The following is a 23,290-nucleotide window of genomic DNA, read 5'->3' on the forward strand; positions in this document are numbered from 1 at the left end:
AAGCAAAGGGAATAGTAAGTCCATGATTCAGAGAGAAGAGAGAGCTAGGTTCACTGGGGAAGCTGACCCGTTTGAGGGGTAGGGTGAAGTCTTCTGTACTGAGCATTTGCAGTGTATGATGCACTGTACCAGGCATTTTATACAAGATACCTTCAGTCCTCACAAAACCTGGTGAAGCTGTCATTTCCCTCCCCCCGTGTTATAAAAGTTCAAAAACACCAAGTAATTGAGCAAGATCACAGACCTGGCATCTTGTAAAGTCACAACTCAAGAATGAGTCTTCCTAACTGCCACAGCACCTCATTTCAGTACACTTGAAAGTGAAAGTCACTCAGTTGTGTCCGACTCTTTGCAACCCCATGGACTATGCAGTCCATGGAATCCTCCAGGCCAGAATACTGGAGAGGGTAGCCTTTCCGTTCTCCAGGGGATCTTCCTGACATAGGAATTGAACCAGGGTCTCCTGCACTGCAAGAGCTATGAAACATAGTATTTAATAATTCCAATAAGGATCTGAGGGCTAGACCAATCTCTTCCAAATTTTTTTTACTTTAATTCACATTACAAAATCTATGTTAAATGGTACCCAGTACATATAGAGTATGTGAATATGTGTGTATGTAGCTTATGATAGTCAAATCTACTTGATTTCTAACTGTATCATGTGAGTTTAAATATCATGCTGGATAGTGAGAAATGCTGTACTGTACTAAATTTTGTTTTGTGGACTTCAGATAATGCCATGCCAAGAGTTTGATGAGGTATTTTTCTGAGATTTTATCAATCTTTCTTCTGTTTTTAACATCAGAGAGGAAGAATTTGGATAAAAAAGAAAGCCTTTATAAAGAGTAGCAAGATATGATTATCCTTATGATTGTGTTCTACTGTTTTACTAATTTGTTCTTTAAGTGCTAATTGTGACCCAGCAAGTGGATTTCACACCCCACGATTTGGTTGGAACCCACACTGCCAAAAAAAAAACCTGATCAGGAGAAATGCGTCTCACCCATTTTGTATATGTGAATTATTTTGAGATATTAACTTATGAGATTTGCTTTTGTGTAGTCCCTTTTCCCCTTTCCTTCATGCAAGCCTTCCACAAATTGCTTCCAAAAAGAATGAATAGAATGCAAAAGTAGTCTTTCCATCTTTTGTTTTTATTAAAAAAAAAAAAATTCCCAAAGAGAACAGGAAAAATCAGATGGGCTTGTAAGAAACATAAAGCGAGGATTCTGACCAGACTAAAGGAGATATTCCCACACTGGGGCAGAAGAGAAAGGAAGACACAGAGAGACAGACAGAGACAGAGAGAGAGGGAGCTATTGCATACTACATGACGACTTCCCAGGGCTGCCCTAGAGAGGCTCCAGCACCCTGAAGAGGAGGGATGATGTCCCGTGTCAGGGATATGGGCCCTTAAGCAGACCTCGAAGGCTCTCTTGTTTGTGTTCAGAAGAAGCAATGCAGATGCTGCTGGCCCCATAGGAACCGTGTCATTAGGACCAAAGACTGACTGCCTCAGTCGTGGCTTTTACAAATAAGAGCACCAAAGACCAGAGGGCATGCATACCCTCCTCCTCACCCCTCCCACACACACCTGGGCACTACACAAGAGCCTGGAACTGTGGCATCCTCTTGGGATTAGGATGGTACAGATGAAAGCTGTACCTTGCATCAAGAAGGATGCAAGTTAAATGTCTCACAAACTGGATGAAAACAGAAATACATTGACTTTTAAAAGATGAAGAGAAATGTTTCTTTCACACTTAATCAGTGGACCGAGACCCATATACACAACTACATCAATAAATTTAACTACATTAAATGTGTATTACCATCTATGAGCCTTTACCCTAAATATTCTACATAGATCCCATATATCTCCAAGAGGGAAACAGTAACAAGGTGAAACATTTCAAGAAATAAGAAGAGTGGGGACTTCCCCACTCGTAAGGCTCTGCTCTTCCAATGCAGGGGGCGCTGGGTTGAATCCCTGGCCTGGGAATAAGATCCCACATGGTTCACAGTGCAGCCAAAAGAAAAAGAAAATGTCTGTTGTATTAAATTAAGAATCAGGTAGATTTTTAAAAGATAAAGTAGAAGAAAATGATCTACTTTGTTTCCCGTTGGGTCTGATCACTTTGCCCTAAGACTTTGGTGCACCAGATTAAAAAGCAGATATTAAACCATTGCCAAAAGAAGGTTGGGGCTTTCCTGGTGACGCAGACAATAAAGAATCTGCCTACAATGCAGGAGACCCAGTTTCGATCCCTAGGTCTGGAAGATCCCCTAGAGAAGGAAATGGCAACCCACTCCCGTATTCTTGCCTGGAGAACTCCATGGACACAGGAGTCTAGTGGGCTACAGTCCATGAGGTCACAAAGAGTCGGACAGTACTGAGCGATTAACACTTTCACTTTCAAAAGAAGGTTTGGTGATGTGGGTGAACTACCTGCAAACTCTTTTACTTTTTCTTTTATAACTACTTCTTTTAGGGAGCATCTTAACATCTTGTCCAATGGGCTGCATGAGTATGTGTGTGTGTTCTTATTATCATTTCAGTACATGAAGGCTTCATAAGTGCTGCCACAGCAAGCTCACACCCTAGTGAAGCCAGAGACAAAGGAATCATCTTTTAAGAAGAAAATGGTGATTATGTCTGTCTCCCTTGGACAGATCTTTCTCTGACTTGCCTAACTGATGAATTCCGTGTATAAATATGCTGTCTCACAATCACTTTCCCACTGATGAGATTTCTTCTCTCAGGCGCCGGAATCTAATTGAACCTAGTTCCCATGAAGATCCAAAATGTACACAAAATTTTCCCTCTCTTAGATTTTACAATGCAAAGAAAATACGTGCAAGGGGTAAAATGGACATTTTAATCTTTCTATTGTATATTTGTGCTGCATTCCAGATGAAATGTGAGTGCAAAGTTGGTCATTCATAGGCCCTTTCCATGGATGAGCCTTATTTAATGTAGACATTGACTTTTCCTGGCGTTCCATCAAAGTAATCCATGCTCTGATATTTCCTAAGAGCAGTGCTTCTAGGCAAGACAGTCATATCCTTTTCATCACCCCCGCCTCCCAGCTTTGTTGTGGTATAACTGAAAATAAAAACTGCACATATTTCATTTATTTTCTTAGTATTTACTTAGTTTTGGCTGTGCTGGCTCTTTGCTGCTGTGAGGGCCTTTCTCTAGTTGTGGCGAGTGGGGCCTACCCTCTAGTTGCGGTCCACGGGCTTCCCATTGCAGCGGTTTCTCTTGTTGAGCACAGGCTCTAGGGAGCGGGGGCCTCAGTAGTTGCAGCTCTCAGGCTCCAGAGCACGGGCGCAGTAGCTGTGGCTCACGAGCTCAGCTGCTGCCTGACATCTGAGGTCTTTCCTAATCAGGGATCAAACTAGCATCTCCTGCATTGGTAGGTGGATTCTTTACCACCAAACCACCAAGAAGCCCCAAAACTGTATATATTTAAGGTTGCGACTTGATATTTTGATATACAAATGAGTTCATCACAATCAGGTGATTAACATATGTATTACCCCAAACAGTTACCACTTTCTTTTTTTTCCCTTCCTGTGTGTGTGTGTGTGTGTGTGTGTGTGTGTGAATATTTAAGATCTATCCTCAGAAAATTTCCTGCACTTTTCCTTTAAGGACTTCCAGCTTTGGAAGCTGCCTTGTCATCAACACCCTCCTTCCCTCTGGAAACAGGATCTCTGGTTTCAGGTCTCCTTCCTGAACTGAATCCATCTTTTCTTTTACATGTGAATATTTTATATGTCTTCAGTGAGTGTTAGAGTTTCTATGGGTATTTTGCAAAGAGCACAGCTCTTATAAAATTTAAATCATATGTTAATCTAGTTAGCCTAGAAAGTCAAAGAAGCATTTGAGAGGAACAAATTTCCCATATCTACTATACATGTGGCCAGCAGTAGGCAGCAACATCATAAAGCAAATACTTTTTTTCCCAATGGGGCAAGAGGCTGTTTTGCCATTACTACTCTTAGCCAATGAGTACGGTGCGATAATTAATTATTTTGGTTAAATCCAATATGTGAAAAATCTTCTTTTTCACAAACTAGGAATAATGTCCATAGCTCACACTGAGCAAAACCTAGCAGACCCTCTATAGAAACAAGAATCTGTCCTGTTACCTCATCCATTTGGAGTCACCCCATTAGACTTCTCAAAGCCCAAACATCTCAGAAGTCTCTTATTTAATTTATATTTGGAAAGTCAAAATATATTTGACATTTTCCATTCTATCAATCCTATTTAAATTAGGTCAAAAATGTGTGACTTGCTTGTCACAATATTTTTATTGAGCACATGGAGGCTAGGTTTATACAATTTAAATTTAACTGCTGGAATTTTGCTATAGAGGAGATCTTGGGCAACTTCCTTAGTTGAATGGAGCCTCAATGGAGTCAGTAAAATGGGAATAATAAAAAATAGAGAAGGATCTAACTCAGAGAATTGACAAGTTATAAAGATCATTGTAAAGGGTGAAGTGTGCCATCTACTATTGCTAATTTTATCATCTCTATGTACACCAGAGTTGCTAGAAACAGGGGGACATGGACTCAAGGAAAATCAGTTTTGCCCTTCAATGAGCTCACCAGTTCATGGAGGGATAAATGAGTAAGTAAGAACCATACTGAAGAGCCGAACAGAATATCTTCCCAGGTGGCTCGGTGGTAAAGAATCTGCTTGCTAATGCAGGAGACACAAGAGATAAAGGGTTCGATCCCTGGGTTGGGAAGCTCTCCTGGAGGAGGAAACGGCAACCCACTCCAGTATTCTTGCCTGGAAAATTCCAGGGAGAGAGGAGACTGGCGGGCTACAGTCCATGGGGTCGCAAAGAGTCAGACACAACTGAGCGGCTGAGAACAACAGAATGACAGAAGAGAAAACCAGAGCAACAGAAGAGGAAACCACTAATTCTCACTGGAAATACCAGGAAGCAGAGATGACAGTGCTTGGGATTTGAAGGCATGAGATGAGTAGGGCTTTGAAGGAGGGTTATGAAAGGAATAGAGGGAAATTCCAAGAAGAGGAGGCTATGTACAAAAAGACATGGAGTCTGCAAAATCCTGTCCCTCTACAGTGGAGACCCAGCCATAATAATTATGCAGGGAATTAAATGATGGCACTGTGAGAGGTCCATTATAGCCTCAAAGCAATGTGTTGACTTTTCTTGTTTTGAGTGATAATCATATGGTGGTTTGCATGTTCCCAAAAGCCTCCCAATATGTGTGCTGAGCCAGTGCTGTCATCCAAAAACAGAATTTGGGGGTTGCTGAACGGCACCGTGTCATTCCAACAAGAATAACATGTAAATCTTATTCTGTCATCCACCCTCTTATTTTCAAACAACATGTCCTAACACCCCCTACCACAAAGGAACTTTCGGAGGAGTCCGCCGACCAGATGCAATGTTTTCTCCCTGACATGTTAGTTTCGACCTCTAAGTTCATGAAATTGTTGGAGCTGCTTTCTGTTAGCACGCTCTGCTCATTCATCAGCCTGAGTCATTTTATCTGATTGGGTCCAATCTCCCCCTCCTTGGCACGCCTCCTTTTGCTGCTGAATAAATCATCCTGGGATATGTCCAGGAGGAAGATTTTCATAGGAAAGTTCCATCTGCATTCAACCCCTCATTTATTCAGGCTGAGTTCTCAGGCTCCCAAGGAGAAAGAATTGAGAAAATAAAGAGGTGTCTTCCACTGCCAAGTTTACTAATATGGTCATTAGCACAGATGACTTGGGGCTGTGCCTACAGCCTGAGGACACAGCTCCCCACACATCCTGGCATGGGGTCCACAGGAACCCCCTCCCTCCCCCACCCCGCCCTCTGCCCTGTTTGGACTCCCTCCCTCAAGTCAAGATAATTACTACTCAACCCAGAGTTTCAGGAGAGCTGACCAGGCAGAGTCCAAGGAATTTAAGAAGGGAGAAAGCAAGTAGCATTTCTTTCTCAGGAATGTGATGCCCAGGACGATTTCATTAAGGTCTAGATAACTGCAAAAGTGGGTTGGGGGCGGGGGGAAGGGCTTTGCCCTTAAGTTCCAGTCTCACCGAAGAGACCAGCTCTTTACAGCCTCTTTACAGCTAAGGAATTAATACATCTACAACTGGGTTAAAAATAGAACCGACCTTCTTTCCATTTAAAATGGAGCCTTTAATTTAGTTCTCTTTCTTGAGGGGTAGAGTGGTAGAAGGCAACTCGAAAGGACTCGAATTAAAGGAGTCTTTTCCAGGATGTGTATAACATCTCAGAAATCTACTCTTAGGGGAAAATGCTATCTTCTTCCTGCTTTAGGGCGGTGGTGGGGGCGATTCTATGTGCAAGACAGTTGACCAGTCTGGGCTTCAACTGAAACCCATGTGTGTGGAAAAGAAAGGCTTGATATAATGAAATCTTGTGTTTCTGGGACACGGTGGACACAAATAACCCTGGAGATGGTGTAAGCAGTTGAGAAGGGAGGTAGGCAAAGCTATTCTTGCCCAGGCCAGGCAAAGGGAGGGGAGTTTCTCCCAGGGAAAGCAGCGGGGGACCGTCCGCTGGGGAGGGTCTGAAGGGGGTGGCAAGGCGGTCCCTGGGGTTTTCGGGGGGCGCCACGGAGAGCCGCGAAAGCACCCGGGGCCTGACGTCATTGGCCATCAGCTGACCGTGCTCAGGGCCCGGGTTCCACCCGCTGCAGCCGCAGTCCCGGTGGCGGAGGTGGAGGCTACAGTGGCTCCGCCACCTGCAGCCGGGCTCCGGACTGCGGCGCCCGGGGCCCGTGCTCGGGCCGGCGCGGGCGCAGACACCACGCGCCCCCGGGTGGCGCCTGGCTCTGCCCCGAGCGCCGCCAAGCGCTGTGTCCGCAACTGCTCGCAACCGGAGCTCGGCAGGCGGGAAACCCGGCTTCAGCTGGCGGCTGGGGATGCCTTCCCCGCGGCCTCGTCCTCCACCCCGCCTGTAAGCCGGGAGAAACTCGGCGTGCGAGGCACTCCTGGGGCCTTGTATTCTAATGCCTCGCGCCCTCCACCCCCTGGACTGCCGTGGTTAAGAGACTCTGGGGAAGCTGCCTGTCTCTACAACTGCGGCTTCTTGGGGACATTTTGCTTTTAGCCCGAAAGTTGGCTTTGCCAAATGACACCCCATTGGAGAGCGCGTAAAGGAGACCCTCTATTCCTTGGTGTTGGGCCCTCGGATTCCGTGGGCACAGCGGCCTACGAGTCCCGGCTGCGCACCTGCCCAGGACTCGAGCCAGTACCCAAAAAAGAACCGCGGAGGAACCGGCCCGCGCCGCCAGCTGGAGCGCTGCAGCCCGGCGTCCCGGACCGGCTGGGGGCGTCGGCAGCAGCCCCACCGTCCTCTCCCGCGCGGAAGTGCGCGCGCTGCCGCTTCCAAGACCCGGGGCGCCCTGGCCAGATCTGGGTGCCAGGTCCCCGCCGCCACTGCCCCCTGGCCCCCGCCCCGCTCCGGGGGGTGTGGCCTGGCGTGGGGGCGGGCTTAAGTGGCCGCTGGTGTCCGGCCGCTCTGACAGGTCTCCAAATTCTTCCCCGTCGCCGTGTGCCCGCAGCGCGCTTCAGAGCGCCAGGGCGGCACGCGGCGCTTCCCTGGATCCGGCGGCGACTCCAGGCGACTTCCACGCGGCCTCGGGCCTCCCTTCTCGCTCCAGCCTTACACCCGCCGCAGCCACCCCGCTTCGGATCTTAGCCTCAGGGCTCTGCACCGGTGGCTTCTCTCCGTTCTCCGAATTGTTGGCTTGGGAGCCCTCCCTACTTTTCCCTGCCCCCGCCTCCCTCTCCTCCCAGCTCCGGGCCAAATGGATTCCAACGAGGGAAGTGAAGGGGGGTGAGAAGCTTGGGCGGCGACCCCTCGGAAGCACAGCTGGAAAGGGGGGCTTCGTCTTACAGCAGCGACTGGGACTCTGAGATCCTCCCCTCTCCCCGAGGGATGCGTGGGGCCAGAGCCAGGTCAGCGCTGCCAGTCTTCGCTCAGGAAGTGGAGACAGCCAGAAACGAACCCAGGGGGGGAAGCCTCAGCACACCCCCACTTCCAAATTAACTGTTTGGTGACTCGTAAGCGCTGAGGCTAGCACCCCTCCACGCCTCCCGCGGGCCACCCGCCACCTCACGGTCCCCCACTCCTCCCCCTTCATTCCCCCCGCCCCCAGCTCCGCCCCGGCTCTCCATCCCGGCGCAATGGAGTTCTCCGAAGGGCTCTGTTCCAGCCCCAGCTGCTAACTTCGTACCCATCTGCGCCTCCGGTCACCCCCCGACCAGCCCCCCTGCAGCCGCCGCGCCGTGGGCGTCCGGAGCCCAGTGCCGCAGCCAGGACCCGCCCGGCGCGCATCTCAAGCCGGGAGCCCCAGGCGCCTGGGCGCCTCTAGGAGAGCAAAGGCTACACCGAGACGCCGAGCCGAGAACCAGCCGGGAAGCCCGAGCCCGGGAAGGGGGCTGCGTGGCTCCGAACGCCGCGGCTGCTGCGGACACCGAGCGCCGGCTGCCACGCACCCAAGCTGCGCGGGGCTGGCGGGAGGGCGCCGCGCAAGGACGCAGGGGTCTGCGGCGATCTACCAGACGCCCTTTGCCCCGGGGCGCACTATGACCTGACGCGCGGGGGCCCTCCTGCCCGGGGCGGCTGGGGAGAGAAGGGCTCGCCGCCCAGCTCCGACCAGGCCAGCCTCTGGCTCTTTAGGGACCTCCTCTCCCGGCGGCCTCCCGCCGGTCCTGCGCCTCCCTCCCCGCGGCCCGGCGCCATGGAGCTCTCCGATGTGCGCTGCCTCAGCGGCAGCGAGGAACTCTACACCATCCACCCGACGCCCCCGGCCGGCGACGGCGGGAGCGGCTCCCGGCCGCAGCGGCTGCTGTGGCAGACGGCGGTGCGGCACATCACCGAGCAGCGCTTCATCCACGGGCACCGCGGCGGCGGCGGCGGGAACGGAAGCTCCAGCAAAGTCTCGGACCCCGGAGGCGGCGGCCCCAACCACCACCACGCGTCGCAGCTGTCCGGCGACTCGGCGCTGCCCCTCTACGCGCTGGGCCCCGGGGAGCGAGCGCACGGCACCGGCGGCCCCAAAGTCTTCCCGGAACGCAGCGGGAGCGGCAGCGCCAGCGGCAGCGGCGACCTGGGCTTCCTGCACCTCGACTGCGCCCCGAGCAACTCGGATTTCTTCCTCAATGGGGGCTACAGCTACCGAGGGGTCATTTTCCCCACCCTGCGCAACTCCTTCAAGTCCCGGGACCTGGAGCGCCTGTACCAGCGCTACTTCCTGGGCCAGAGGCGCAAATCCGAGGTGGTGATGAACGTGCTGGACGTGCTGACCAAACTCACCCTCCTGGTTCTCCACTTGAGCCTGGCCTCGGCCCCCATGGACCCGCTCAAGGGCATCCTGCTGGGCTTCTTCACGGGCATAGAGGTGGTGATCTGCGCCCTGGTGGTGGTCAGGAAAGACACCACCTCGCACACATACCTGCAGTACAGCGGTGTGGTCACCTGGGTGGCCATGACCACCCAGATCTTAGCAGCAGGTCTCGGCTACGGGCTCCTGGGAGACGGCATCGGCTACGTGCTCTTCACCCTGTTCGCCACCTACAGCATGCTGCCGCTGCCGCTCACCTGGGCCATCCTGGCCGGCCTAGGCACCTCTTTGATGCAGGTGGTCCTCCAGGCGGTCATCCCCAGGCTGGCGGTCATTTCCATCAATCAGGTAAGTCCTGCCTGCCTTGCTCTTCCCCTGACTCCCCTGGGGGTTCTTTAGAAATCGCTTTTCTAAGAAGCAGGGTTACCTGGCTCCCTTGGAGTCTCCTCCCAGCCTGGCACAGTGCCTTGCACCTAGGAGGTCCTGGGTCCCCCTGGGATGGCATTTCTTTCTTCTTAGAGGGAACTGGAACTAAATGACCTCTAAAGTTTCTACCAGCTCGACCATTTCACCCTGATTCTGAAATTCCTCTCTTCTTAGCTTCTTAGCTGATGTACAGTCTTCTTTCTGCTCCTCACACATCCCCCAGGGGCTGCTGCAGTGAGGCTCTGGAGCAGGAGATGGAAGGGGGAGGAGAAGCACCCCAATTTAGAAGGTGACCCATTCCTTAGCAGCTTTACTCACAAGCATTACAGCAGGGGGTTGTAAGGGACTGTAGGATTCAGTGTTGGGTTTCTCTGAATCTCTGTGCCGCAAAGGAATCAACATTTGTTAACCCTGTACTAATTTCTGGTGCTGGGTACCCTACTTAAGTTTTCTCACACAATCCTTCAGTCAAGCCTGTGACACATGTTTTATGTGGGAATTCTTTTTTGTCTTGTGAGTCTACGAAGTTATCTTCTCTTGTTACAGGATCCAACCCTAATGCTTTGAATAAGTCAAACTCAGAACTTGGGGTTGGTGGGGAGGGGGGGCATGTTACTGGCAAAGAAGGCAAGTTTTGCTTCATTGGAAAGGGGCATTTTGATGTAGATGGTTTGAAATATTTAGGTGGAACCTGACTCTTTATGTCTCTTTCTCCCTCTTTCTTCCTATCTTTCCCCATTAAATATGGATGTGGTTTTGTGAACAGAATTCTCTTCATCTGTGAAGGAGGAGGTAGATGATGACTATTGTTTAAATTCACTGAAATCAATAGATAATTAATGTCCTGGCACTTCCTTGGCCAAATGTCTGGTAAGTAACAAGAGTAAATGGAAGGAGGGTCATCTCCATAAAAATGAAGGAAGCGTATCAGCGGAAGTGGCTTCAAATAAAAAGCTGATGAGAGGTGCTTGAAGAGGGGCATGCTTTGTATGTTTCTGCTTTAGCTTCATCCTCTGGGGTACTTTTGCTCTATTGGAAGTTCAGAAGCTCCTCTTGAGGTCTGGTTTGAATAATGCTTCTTAGAATAAACAGGTATAACACCTATGAAAACTGCTCATGACTTTTAGAGTGCTGGCACTGTCAGAGTGCTTTCCCCATCACTGACCTTCTGGGCTTCTAGCTGATTTGGGATTCTCTCTCTTCTCTGCTGGCTCTGTATCCATTTGCTCAGGTTACTTATCTGGTTGACTGCTTTTACGATGCTTTTTGAAGTCTCCCTGGGTAGAGCAAAGAGCATATAACGTACTTGGCTGTGATCATCAGGCGTGAAATGAGGACGTGAGAGCCTCTGTGAGTAAGGTCTGACCAGCTGAATTTTTCCTTTTTAAAGATAATAGTGAATGTTTTCTCAAAATCACCGTGAACCTTTAATATCCACTTATGATAAGAGTCTCAGTTTGGAGATTACAGGAAAGTATATGTTAACTGTGTTTCTGAATCTCCTTGACCCAGTGATTTGAACCCCAGTGTCCTCTGATTCTCTCCCTTTCTCTCAAGTTCTTTCCTGCTTTGCATTTCCTTTATTACCTGCCTAGACGTCAGCTGAACTCTCCTGACCCCTCCTACTCCTTTCCCCTTCTTCCCCTTCTCAGTTTTTCTGTCTCCTTCTCCTCTTTCCTTCCCCTTCTCTTTTTTTTTCACTATGAGTCGTTTTCATAATATAACTATCCGGCCATTTGCGGAAAATTCCATTTATCATAATCCACTGTTTCTCATGCAGTAGCCTTTCTTGGTATGCATTACCGAAAGACTTCATCAAGTCAGTTTGGAATAGTATTTAGAATAACACATCCTAAGTGGCAAATGATGAATATTTTCAAAGCCCTAAGTATAGAGATACTTTCTTTGCCAAACGAATCCAGAAAGTAAATTTTGGATCTATATTTGTTTTATACTCCACTCAAATACTACCAGATGGGAGAAGATTAAAAATAACCCCCAAATGTCTTCCTACTCCCACCCCATCATAAACAATCCTTCGGTGTGAAGACTAGGGTCCTGGTACCTGCATATCAAGCTCGTCCAACTTTCTGTTTGGGTAGAAACTGTAGATGAACCATCCTCTCATAACTTGTCACCTTTTACCAGACTGAAGGCACAAGTGGAGCGCTTTCCTCTGATTTTAGGTGCTGAAAAGAGCCTTGGTGGCTACAAAACATTTTCCTTTGGCGCCCTCTAGAGGTTCAAGTGTTTTTCCTAGATCTTGCAGGTGGATGAAGTGAAGCATTAATCTCATTAAAAAAAAAGCCTGTGGTTTTTGTATTGGTGATGTTTGGTATACCATTTGGTGATAAACAGGCCATACTTAATACCTGCTAACTACCTTGTATAGAAACTGGAATAAAATCCTAACTCCTTACCATGGGCTACTGGATTCACTATTGTCTGATGCTGCTTTTCTTTCTAATTAGATTTCTCTTCTCTCCTCTTTCCTTTTCCTTCTCTCTTCCTTTCTCTCCTACTCCTCAGCCTCCAAATCACTGTTTTCCTGTCTTTCAAATATCCTGAACTCTTTCCCACTTCTTAGGCTTTATGCCTGCTGCCTAGAACAACTTTTGCCGGGTCTTCACATGACTGACACGTCCTCATGATTCCAGACTCAGTTCAGGTGCCACTCCCTGGTACATGACGTGCCTCGTTTTCTCCAGAGCACGCACATCATCTGCAATGATCTGATTTGTTTGTACTTCCTGTGTTTCTTCTCCCAACCCCGTACCCTCACAAGAATGTAAACACCATGTAAGAGGCAAGACGTTGTCTATCGTGTTTATCATTTTATCCTTATCACCTAGAAAAATGCCAGGCGCCTGGTAGGCCCTTCAGTAACTGAATGAGCAAGACTACTCATTGCATAAGCAATATTATGAAATAGCCAAGTCCCCTGACGTTGGTGTTGGTGAAAGCTTTCTATATACAAACACACACACACTCACAAGCTATGTATGCAAGGCAGTCTTTTACACATAAACACCTTTGGGGAAATCAAAGCACGGTAGCAACTCTTTACATTTGTACAATATTTTGCATGTAACCAAGAGCTTTTGCATACATGATCTCATTTGGTAATGCCAAACAGATGGTAACATCCATCACTTTTCTTTCAGAGAAGAAATGACAGGTTCTTAGAAACTTTAAAGGGACAGCTGGAAGATGATAAGAATAACAAGTGGTGGGGGCTGAATTCAAATCCTAGCTCAATGCTAATCATATTTCAGAAACTTTTCAGAGAGCATCCTTCTAAAAACATAAGCATTTGAAGTGGCTTAAGAGCAAGAGTTTCACCCGTGTTTCACCACTCAAGGGAGTAATACCCCATATAGCCCAAGAATTAACATTTAACAAAACAGCCAAAGGGCAGTCAGGAGGGGGAAATGATTGAATTGCAGGGAATAGGCTCTTTGTAGCTAGCTCATCTCATCATCTAGCTCAGTGGATATAAATTTGTCAACTGAAGGGCATAAACACTGGCACATCTTCTTTCCCTACATTAATCTCAATTCCCATTAAGTGGATAGCTCATGTTGAACTTAGCATTTTCAAGAATCAGGAAGCTGAGGATACAGCGAACACACCTCTCAGCTATTTCTCTTCCCTGAAAAGGCCATTTTCAAAAGGAACAAATGAGCCAGTGATTGCCTTCTCTAATCCAGGCTTGAGAGTCGGCTTCTCCTCTTTTTTTCTGGAAGACTGTGGTATCTATGGCTTGACGAGGTAACAGCCAAGCTGCAGATCTCTGCAGATACCCTATATGAAGAGAGAGAGTCCTGTGTTCATTCAACTTTCATATGCTTTCCACTGTGGATCCAAGATGGAACCTATTGGGTTGACCACAAAGTTTGTTCAGGTTTTTGTAATACCGTACAGAAAAACCCAAATGAACTTTTTGGCCAGCCCAATAAAAAGGGCCAACCAGGAGGTTCCTTACTATCAGTAAGGAAATGGTTTCTGTTTTCTCCACCTGGTGAACCGTTAGAGGAAAGTTGTGAACTTCCCACCCAAGGAGGTTCTGTTCAAATACACAGATATGATCCCTGCATATTTTGTATGTCTAAAGGGGCACTGAAAATATTGAGGAACCGTTAGAAGGTACAAAGCCCAGTTCAAAGGATTCCTTTCTTTTGAAGTCTCCCCCTGAGATAGTTCAGCTACTGGTAATACTAAGACTGCAGTTACTGCTTCCTTGGGGAGTCTCATCCATTTTAAGTTAAATCAGTTTGATTGTGGTCCTCCCTTGTGGCTCAGCTGATAAAGAATCTGCCTGCAATGTGGGAGACCTGGGTTCAATCCCTGGGTTGGGAAGATCCCCTGGAGAAAGGAAAGGAGAATTCCTTTCGTGGAGAATTCCATCGACTATACAGTCCATGGGGTTGCAAAGAGTCGGAGATGACTGAGTGACTGGTAACTCAGTGTAAAGTATCCACCTGTCAACACAGGAGACATGGGTTTGATCCCTGATCTGAGAAGACCCCCTTGGAGAAGGAAACGGCAACCCACTTCAGCCTGGGGGACCCCATGGACAGAGTAGCCTGGTGGACTCCAGTCCATGGGGTCGCAAAGAGTCAGACACAACTCAGCAACTGAAGAAACAAACAGCTTCATTATGTGATTCAAGCCAAAGATAGTAGCACTTTTGTCCAGATTTCCTCTACAACACAGAATTCTTCCACGTATTAAACAAATTGTTTATCTTGCCAGTTCAATTTACCCATCTAAAAATTCATTACAGAATGGCATTATATGTATAAATAACTTATGAGTGATAAGGTCATATTTGTTAAGTTCTTCCACACGGTAGATACAGCCTCAGCTCTGTTACTGTAATTAGCATTTTACTCCATTTTAATTGCTGGTGACAATAATACGGGCTACCTAACATTTGAAATTTGTCTTGTTCTCATTCTTCAGTTCATTAGTGATAAGAAAATCATTTAGTTATTGAAAATCATTTAATTATTGGAACACTGAGAGACAGCGGTATTTAACCAGAAAGATTGCTGCATTATGCTTCCCTCTGGGGATTCTAAAATGTTGCAGCTAGTGGCTAATTAGCCCTTTGAACCTCTTGGTGAGGCAGATGAGCAGAAGTGTCAGAGAGGAGGTGATTTCTCCAAGATAACTCTAGAGCAAATGCAGCCAGGTATGCAAATCCAGGTAAGTTAGTGCTCAAGGTCATGCTGTCAGAGTTGAATTTGGAAAGCAGCCGTTTTTTCCCAATCTTATATATATCCGATGAAACAGAAGAGACCAGTGCCAGAAGAATGCTAATTAAGGCACGATCATTGCACTTGACTGAGAACAAGGGACTTATAGCTTACCATTTGGCCTTTAAAAATCTTTTTAGGGAGCATCTGTCATTTATATTAGGTGAGATAGTGGTGTCTGGTATGAGCAAGTTGGGCTCAGGAGAGAAGTAGCCTTTGCACATTTCTGATCATTTGAATGAAGGGTTGACTTCACAGTAAAGACAACGTGAGTGTAATGGAATTACCAACATCTTTCTCCCCACTTATAAAATTTAAATATAAGCATATGTTATATGTTCTTTGTCTAAGTCTGCTAATCCAAGTCAGATAAAGGGAATCTTATGACTACTTAATGCACGGCAAATGACATGTCATTTAAATTATCTCCATTTGGTATTTGATATCAAGACAGATACTTCAGAAAACACAAATATCCATTAAACGAGTGTAACTGGAGTCCTATTTCAAGCACCTCACTAGTTATGATGTGCATTTTTAAAAAGCCCAAATACCTCCATTTCTGTGCATTTTCGGTTGGCAAATTTATGTAGGCTTTAAAAAAAAAAATAATTGCAGCATTCCAACCTGTCTGAGAAAATGACTTTCAAAAGCAGATTTGAGTGTCAGCATTCCCAAGAGGGTCCTCTGAACACCCGGAAATGGAAATATTATCCTCTCTTACTTCTGAAAAAGTAAGCCCAGAGACTGTCCTTTTTGGTTCTATCTATTCCTTCCTTCCTTTCCTCTTTTTTTTTTTGATGCAGAGTAGGCTTTGCAAAGGATATTTTTAATGACATCTGAAATGACCATCTAAGTCCCTTCAGCCTTTATCTGTAGACACATTTGCCCTGGAGTGGCCAATAAGCTTGACATCTGTGTGTTTAGACTGAGTTGTAAAATCCCGTGTGGTGTGGTCTTTGCAAGATTGAATTATGAGTTTGTTCTTCTGCCTAGCCAGTAATGTCACCTGACTGGTTTCAGTGAGTCAGAGCACAATTAGATGGGAACTGGGAAGACTGGGAGGACTTTTCTGGAGCAGCTGCTGCAGTACCATGCTAAGTAGGACAAGTGCGTTAGTCATATTTACACCTTGATGATTGATGGCATTTTAAGAGCTCATCAAAAATAAGTGAAACCAAGCATTAAAAGGAAAGATTTAAAAAAAAAAAAAAAAGTTGATTCCAACTTCAGTGCTGCCGGCAACATGTAATCAAAGGATACTACTACAATCGCACTGATGTGACATTTCACTGTTGTCTAAATATTTCTTAGGATGATAATTTATTCATTTCCCAAGTGTATCTATTTGAGTTGATCCTACATGTGTTTGTTTTCAGAACATGGGAGACACTTGCAATACTTATCCCATTACCCTTCCTTTCACCAACGAATGGGCACAATACTGATGCTGTGATCAACCAGGAATTCTAGAATATGCAGTTGGATGTCATATCAGTTCACTAGACATATGGCCTGTTCTTTACTTTCTCTATAACACAAGGTACCAAGAACAGAAAATAGGCAAGTTTCTGGGATGTATAGGTCTGACCCTCAGTTAGCAAGAAAATGGGTTCCATAAATAATTTCTTCCCCAGCATTTTCTTGGGGCTGAAGTAGAAGAATGCTCCTCTGCCCAACCAGCCATCACAGAGCAGCGAGAGCTAGTATCATCTTCCCTGTGTTTCCCCAGGGAACATAATTGGATTTACACACTCAAATTAGATCATGTGAGTTTTGTTTATAAAGGACTATTTTAAGAAGTCAGGTCACTTAAGCAGCACTTCGGAAGGCAGCTTTTCTCACTGCAAGATTTTTCACAGTTAGCTCTCTGCAGGGTACAGAAGAATGCTGGGTAGATTAATTAACCGTTGAGGCCCCAGACATTCCCAGGGATGCCGGGCCACCTCCCAGGAGGAATAAAAGCCATTCTACCCGTGAATACAAATGCGTGCCACCCTCTCAACCAGTGAACTGGGATTATAACTCTGTGTTGTCAGATAAACCTACAATTCCGTGTTTCCTTGATACCTCTGCTTCGGACTCTGGGCATGTCTGTGATTTTATATCTGAATTTTATTTTTACCTACGTCATGTGTTTTAATATGTATAATACCTTGCATATTCATTAGTCAAGTGAGGTTTTCTATCTCTTCCACTCCACTTCCTGATTTATATGCCTCCAAACTCAGGTGTTACGAGTTGCAAAATATCTTTGAAACACAAAATTCTCCTAAATCAGAATGCAGTAAAAATTTACATGGTGAAGACATGAACTAGGTGTGAAATTAAATCATATTAATGTTTGGGTTTTTTTTTAACAAGTTAATTTTAAAAACTGCCACATCTATATAAAAAGCATACCAGCATAAAATTCTCATGTGAAAGAAGAATTATTTTGTTGAGCTGTCTTATAAACTACATCCTTGTCCTGTGTCAGCTGGTTTTCCAGTTGGCTAGAGTAAACCATTTCAGAATCTTTTCTCCTTTTTTGTGTGTGATTGTGTGTTGAATACACATGATTGCTTATAAAACCAAGATGACTAAAGATTAGAGAATGTATAGTCAAAATATAATATATTTCTTTCACTCAGAACATGGAAAAAATTGCAGCAAAATAGAACAGAACTAGAAAAACAAACAAACAGAAGCACTCCTACAAGGCCTAAAGATAGAAGATATAGGGTCAGTGTTTTCAAATATTGGAGGTACTTCATGGCAAACAGAGACTGTTTACTTTAGGTGTATTCTTTAAGACAGAATAATGACCAACGGGTGGTCTTTATACCATGAGAAATTTTGGTTCACCTAAAGCTCATAAGGGTTTATAACAACTAGACCCACCCAGGGGGATGTTGTTTAAGTGATGAGCTCCCTGTCAGGGGATTCATCAAGAGAAAGCTGTATAAAAATCTATCCAAGATGCTCTAACGGAGAATTCCACAGGGAAGATCTTTTGCTCAAGTTCGTTTGAAAACAACTGGCTGCATCTCTAAGCCATCACAGCCACTTTGCAGGCAAGAAGAAAGGAGAGGACAAAGGGCAAAGGGTAAGCAGTCAAGATGACCATGTTGTAGCCATGTGTTCCGGGAAACACACACTCAAAAAGACAATTCGGATAGTAGAGTACAGTTTATTACACCGGCGAGCCCAAGGCAGAGTCTCCTCTCAGCCAAGGACCCCAACCAACTTTTGTGAAAACCTTATATACCTTAAGTGTACTGCTCAAGCCCACATCCCCAGATTCCTTAAATCTAGCCTGGAAAGTGTTAAAGGGAGATACAATCAGGTTACAGCCATGGTTCATAATCAGAAGGGTCAGCTGGTTCTGCATTGTCGCCTACGCCAATGGGTGCCCTAAAGATTACAAAGGTGATTGACTACACAAGGGATCATTACATTCTTTTTGGTGACAGGAGATCTTGGTATGGAATCTGGTGTTTATCAGTCCGGGAGGCCAGTTCAGCCATGGGTATGTTATCCCCATGGCTACCAGGCACATGGTCCAAAGCTCACTGAAAGTGCAAGATGGAGTTTCCTTCTTTTTCACAATGAAGTCAGCTTGGCCTGCTCATTCCCTCCCTCAATCAAAGGGCATTTGCCCACGAGTCTGTAGCCCTTTCAGGAGGGACCCCTGCGTGGTCCTCTGGGACCCATACCCAATGCCATCTGCCTCTATTTTGGGGACCAGAATTCTGAATTCTGACACATGGCCCCTCCTCCATCATCATGAAAAGATGGCAAAAATAGATTCAAGTTTACAGCTTCTCAAAAAATCAAGAGTGACTTAGGAAGAAGAGGAGAATAAGGATTGAATAGGAAGACTGTTCAGTAAATGCTTGTTGACTGACTGTTGGGTTCTAGATTCTGAGACAGCTGTGTGTTATACCGCCAAGGTTGTCACTTTAAGGAGGGGGATACCTGAATGGATCTGGGGGGGCGGGGGAAGTTTGTGAATCTGGTACAGAGGTAGGGAGGTTTATAACTGACTCTTAGAACCTGTCTGAAACACACAGCATTGGGTAAGTGTTTTATGCAGGTCTTGGGCTCTTTTTACTACAGTCTCTAAAGCATGAAAAAAATCACAGCTACAGTGGATTTCTTTTAGGAGTTGTGTGAAAGGAAAGGTCAGACTTTAGAAGAAATTCTAAAAGGGTGTGGATCTTCCTGGCGAAGAGGGTAAAGAGACCCTGGGAAGGGCCGCCAGGGGGTAAGTTATAAAGCATCACCTTATCACAGACTGAACGCATCCCAAGCCTGGTGATCAGCAGATGCACGAGAGCATCTGCCTCATGTTGAGAAGCTCGGGCTTGGCAGCAGCTCCAGGTTCTCCTAGCTGCTCTGTGTTCTTAGTCACGTTTGACTATTTGCAACCCCGTGGACTGTAACCCGCCAGGCTCCTCTGTCCATGGGATTTTTCAATCAAGAATGCTGGAGTGAGTTGTCATTTCCTCCTCTAGGGGTTCTTCCCGACCCAGGAATCAAACCCGTGTCTCTTGCGTCTCCAGCATTGGCAGGCGTGTTCTTTAGCACTGGGGCCACCTGGGAAGCACATTACTCAATAACTCCAGCTAGAAACTGAGCAGATGCCTTGGAGCTCCAGGCAACCCATTTCACACAAGGGTGGGCAGACAAGGAGCTTAAGCAAGGCTCAGTTCCCTCTCCTTGGTACATTTCTACACTCTGCATTTTCAACTATCAAAGCAACTTGTAACATTTCATGTGCCTACCAGGCTGTGAGCCCCTTGAGGTCAAGGATTGTGTCTTGCTCATCTTTGTGTCCCTAGCACCTAGCATCGTATCTGCCACATTAACAGTGCTAAACAGTACAGTTATAAGTAAAGTTATATGATCAACTCCTTCCCCTGTCCTCTCCCTGGCTACCCCTCAACACACACAATCAGTGAGAAACCAGTTTGGGGGGAGGGAGGTGGAAATCCATTTCTCTGGTCAAAACAGGCAAAAGCACACTCAATGTTATCCCAAGAAGTCCTTTGGGCAGAAAGCTCCAACTTGAGTGCTCGCTAGACCTGTGTTAAGGAAGTTATATTAGATAACATGAAGAAAAATTTAAGTCATTATCCAGATCATTTCAGTCAAAATAGGAAAATGTGATTAAAAATGATGGACCTAAATTATCCATACCTATTTGTCCATTCCTGAAAATTTTAAACGGATCCAGTCCATCCACACAAAGTAGAGTCCAGGTATTAATGCGAGTTCCTTGGCTTCCTTCTTGGTTCTTTAGCACCTTGGCTCTGGACCCCCACACGACACCTCGCTCAGGCTCTCTTTGCTCTGTGGTCCATCATCTTTTGTCCTTGTGCATGCATGCATGCATTGTGTGTGTGCGCTCAGTCATGTCTGACTGGGACCCCATGGACTGCAGCCCTCCAGGCTCCTTCCATGGAATTTTCCAGGCAAGAATACTAGAGCAGTTTGCCATTTCCTTCTCCAGGGGATCTTCTTGACCCAGGGATCAAATCCACATCGTTTGTGTCTCCCTCATTGGCAGCAGATTCTTTACCACTTTGCCACCTGGGAAGCCTCTTGCTTTGTGGTGGTGTTGTTCACTTGCTCATTTGTGTCTGACTCTTTGCAATCCCACAGGCTACAGCACTCCAGGCTTCCCTGTCCTTCACTCTCTCCCGGAGTTTACTCAAACTCATGTCCATTGAGTCGGTGATGCCATCCAACCATCTCACCCTCTGTCGTCCTCTTCTCCTCCTGTCTTCAGTCTTCCCCAGCATCAGGGTCTTTTCTAATGAGCTGCTCTTTGCATCAGGTGCTTTGTGGTATACTGCTTTGTGGCATTCTACCCCAAATCAATTCTTTGGCCAGAGCCCTCAGTGGTCCCCGCTTCTGGGCACCTATGGATGTTCACTCTCTAGCTTCATCCAGGTGTAGCTGTGGGCAAGCAGTGTCCCTACTTTCCTACCTGCTTCCTGGTGCCCCTCACCAGCCAGGCTGGTCTGCCTCACTCCTAAGAGAAGGCCATTGAACAGAACCAGCTGACCCTGCTGAGTGTAATAACTGAATAATACTTAGTCTCCCACCTTTACAGCATAAAACCTAACATATAAAGACCAACTTGTACCCCAACTGGACCAGTTTTATCTGAAGACTACTGAAAGCCAACATATGGACTTCCCTGGTGGTCCAGTAATTAAGAATCTACCAGCCAATGCAGGGGACATGGGTTCGATCCCTGGTCTGGGAAGTTTTCACATACTGTGGGGCAACTAAGCCCATGAACCAGGCTGAGTTTGCATGCCGCAACTACTGAAGCCTGCACGCTCTAGGACCTGAGAGCCTCAGCTCCTCAGCAGAGTAAAGCCTGTGTGCTAAAGCCTGTGCTCCACAACTCGAGAAGCCTCTGCAATCAGAAGCCTGCGCCCCGCAATGAGAAAATAGCCCCTGGTCACAGCAACTAGAGAAAGCCCACGTGTAGCAATGAAGACCCAGAGCAGCCAAAAATAAATTAATTAATTAGTAAGACAATAGTAAAGGCAATACAGAGCCCGATTTTAGATATTGGAACCCAATGCAAGTAACTAAAACAGCCTTCTTGAAGTCCAAAAAGGCTTTGAGTCAGCCTCCTGTTTTCAGTTCTGTGAGGCATCATCCCCATCAATTCCCTTTGTACCGTCAGTTCAAGAAACAAAATCAAAATCAATAAGAACCAACTTATTTTCAACATCAAACTCCTCCCATTACTTACATGAGTCTTCCCAGCCTACTGGCGATGGGCAGCTCATTTGAGGATGGGTTCATGGGACCAGACAGTCAGCACCCAGTGAACAGAGGGCTTTCTTCTCTGTTTATGAGAGAGACACAACCTTTGTCTCTTACCAAGTGAACGATGACATCACGTGCTGTTGGGGTGCTGCCCAAGACATTTCAACCAGAGAGGATCTGTGAACTGTGCCAGTGGACAGTGAGAGATATTTCTGAAGCTATGTATGTACATTTCCTTAAAAACACAGGAACCACAAATTGTTGTCCTATTTTTACCCTGAATTTTCTCAGTGACATTGGCCAGGTGACTTTGTTTTCTTGATGCCTAAAAGGGTTTTGTGAGTAGTGAAAGAATGCCAGAATTCTGAAGTTTTCTCAACAGCTAGAGTTAGGGGCTTCCCTGGTACCTCAGATGGTAAAGAATCTGCTTACAATGCTGGAGACACAGGTTCGACCCCTGGGTCAGGAAGATCTCCTGGAGAACGGAATGGCTACCCACTCTAGTATTCTTGCCTGGAGAATTCCATGGACTGGAGAATTCCACAGACAGAGAAGCTTGGTGGGTTATAGTTCATGGGATTGCAAAGAGTTGGACACAGCTACACGACTAACACACACACAGAATGAATTAGATATTCCTTCTTTTCTGACCTCATTACCTTTTACCAGCCCATCTGCTTGAAATTCAGCAGAGACCCCACCTTCTCTGCAATGGGCTTTCTGACACTCGACCAGGTGGATGTAGGTTCTTGTCCTCTTGGGTCTCCTCATGCCCTTTACATCCCTCCATTTTAAAGGCAATATAGAGCCAAAGAAATAAATAAATTTCTAAACTGTACACCCTAGGAACTCAGCTGGTCTCACCCTAGTTCTGGTCCTGGTTTCTATTTAAAAGAAAACACTTGAACTGAGATGAGAAATGTATTCTTAATTAAGACCTGAAGAAGGAATAGGGGTTGGTAGATGAGATTGAAGCTATTGTTTCCTTATTTGTTTCTACTGCTAAACCATACACTCTTTGAGGACAGCTTCCCTAGTGGCTCAGAGGTTAAAGCATCTGCCTGCAATGCAGGAGACCTGGGTTCGATCCCTGGGTTGGGAAGATCCTCTGGAGAAGGAAATGGCAACCCACTCCAGTATTCTTGGCCTGGGGAATTCCATGGATGGAGGAGCCTGGTGGGCTACAGTCCATGGGGTCGCAAAGAGTCAGACATGACTGAATGATTTAACTAACTAACGGACCTTATACATATCTCTGGAATGGATGTTGGCACATCATGGGAAAAGCTCGTAGCAGAGGCTTATTGAGTCAATGCCTGAGGAATCATCTTAGCATCAGTGCTGCTGCTTCCTTTTTATAGCTGAGGATGCTAAGCTCAGCGTATTACATCATATCCCTTTGATCAGACAGCTAATAAAGGATTTTAACCACATCTGTCTCATTTCAAAGCTGCCCCTCGATT

The 23,290-nt window shown here is 46.4% G+C and overlaps 1 protein-coding gene across 1 annotated transcript in view; it reads left to right on the forward strand.

Annotated features, from left to right (window-relative positions):
- Positions 1–8,760: 8,760 nt before the first annotated feature.
- ADCY8 (adenylate cyclase 8) overlaps positions 8,761–23,290 on the forward strand; it is a 225,289-nt gene continuing 210,759 nt past the window's right edge. Inside the window, exon 1 of the mRNA XM_061122792.1 lies at positions 8,761–9,711. Coding sequence (XP_060978775.1) covers positions 8,761–9,711 — 951 coding nt within the window. The remainder of the gene's footprint in view (positions 9,712–23,290) is intronic.

Source organism: Dama dama, chromosome 21 (genome assembly GCF_033118175.1).
Source record: "Dama dama isolate Ldn47 chromosome 21, ASM3311817v1, whole genome shotgun sequence".
NCBI classification, from domain to species: domain Eukaryota; kingdom Metazoa; phylum Chordata; class Mammalia; order Artiodactyla; family Cervidae; genus Dama; species Dama dama.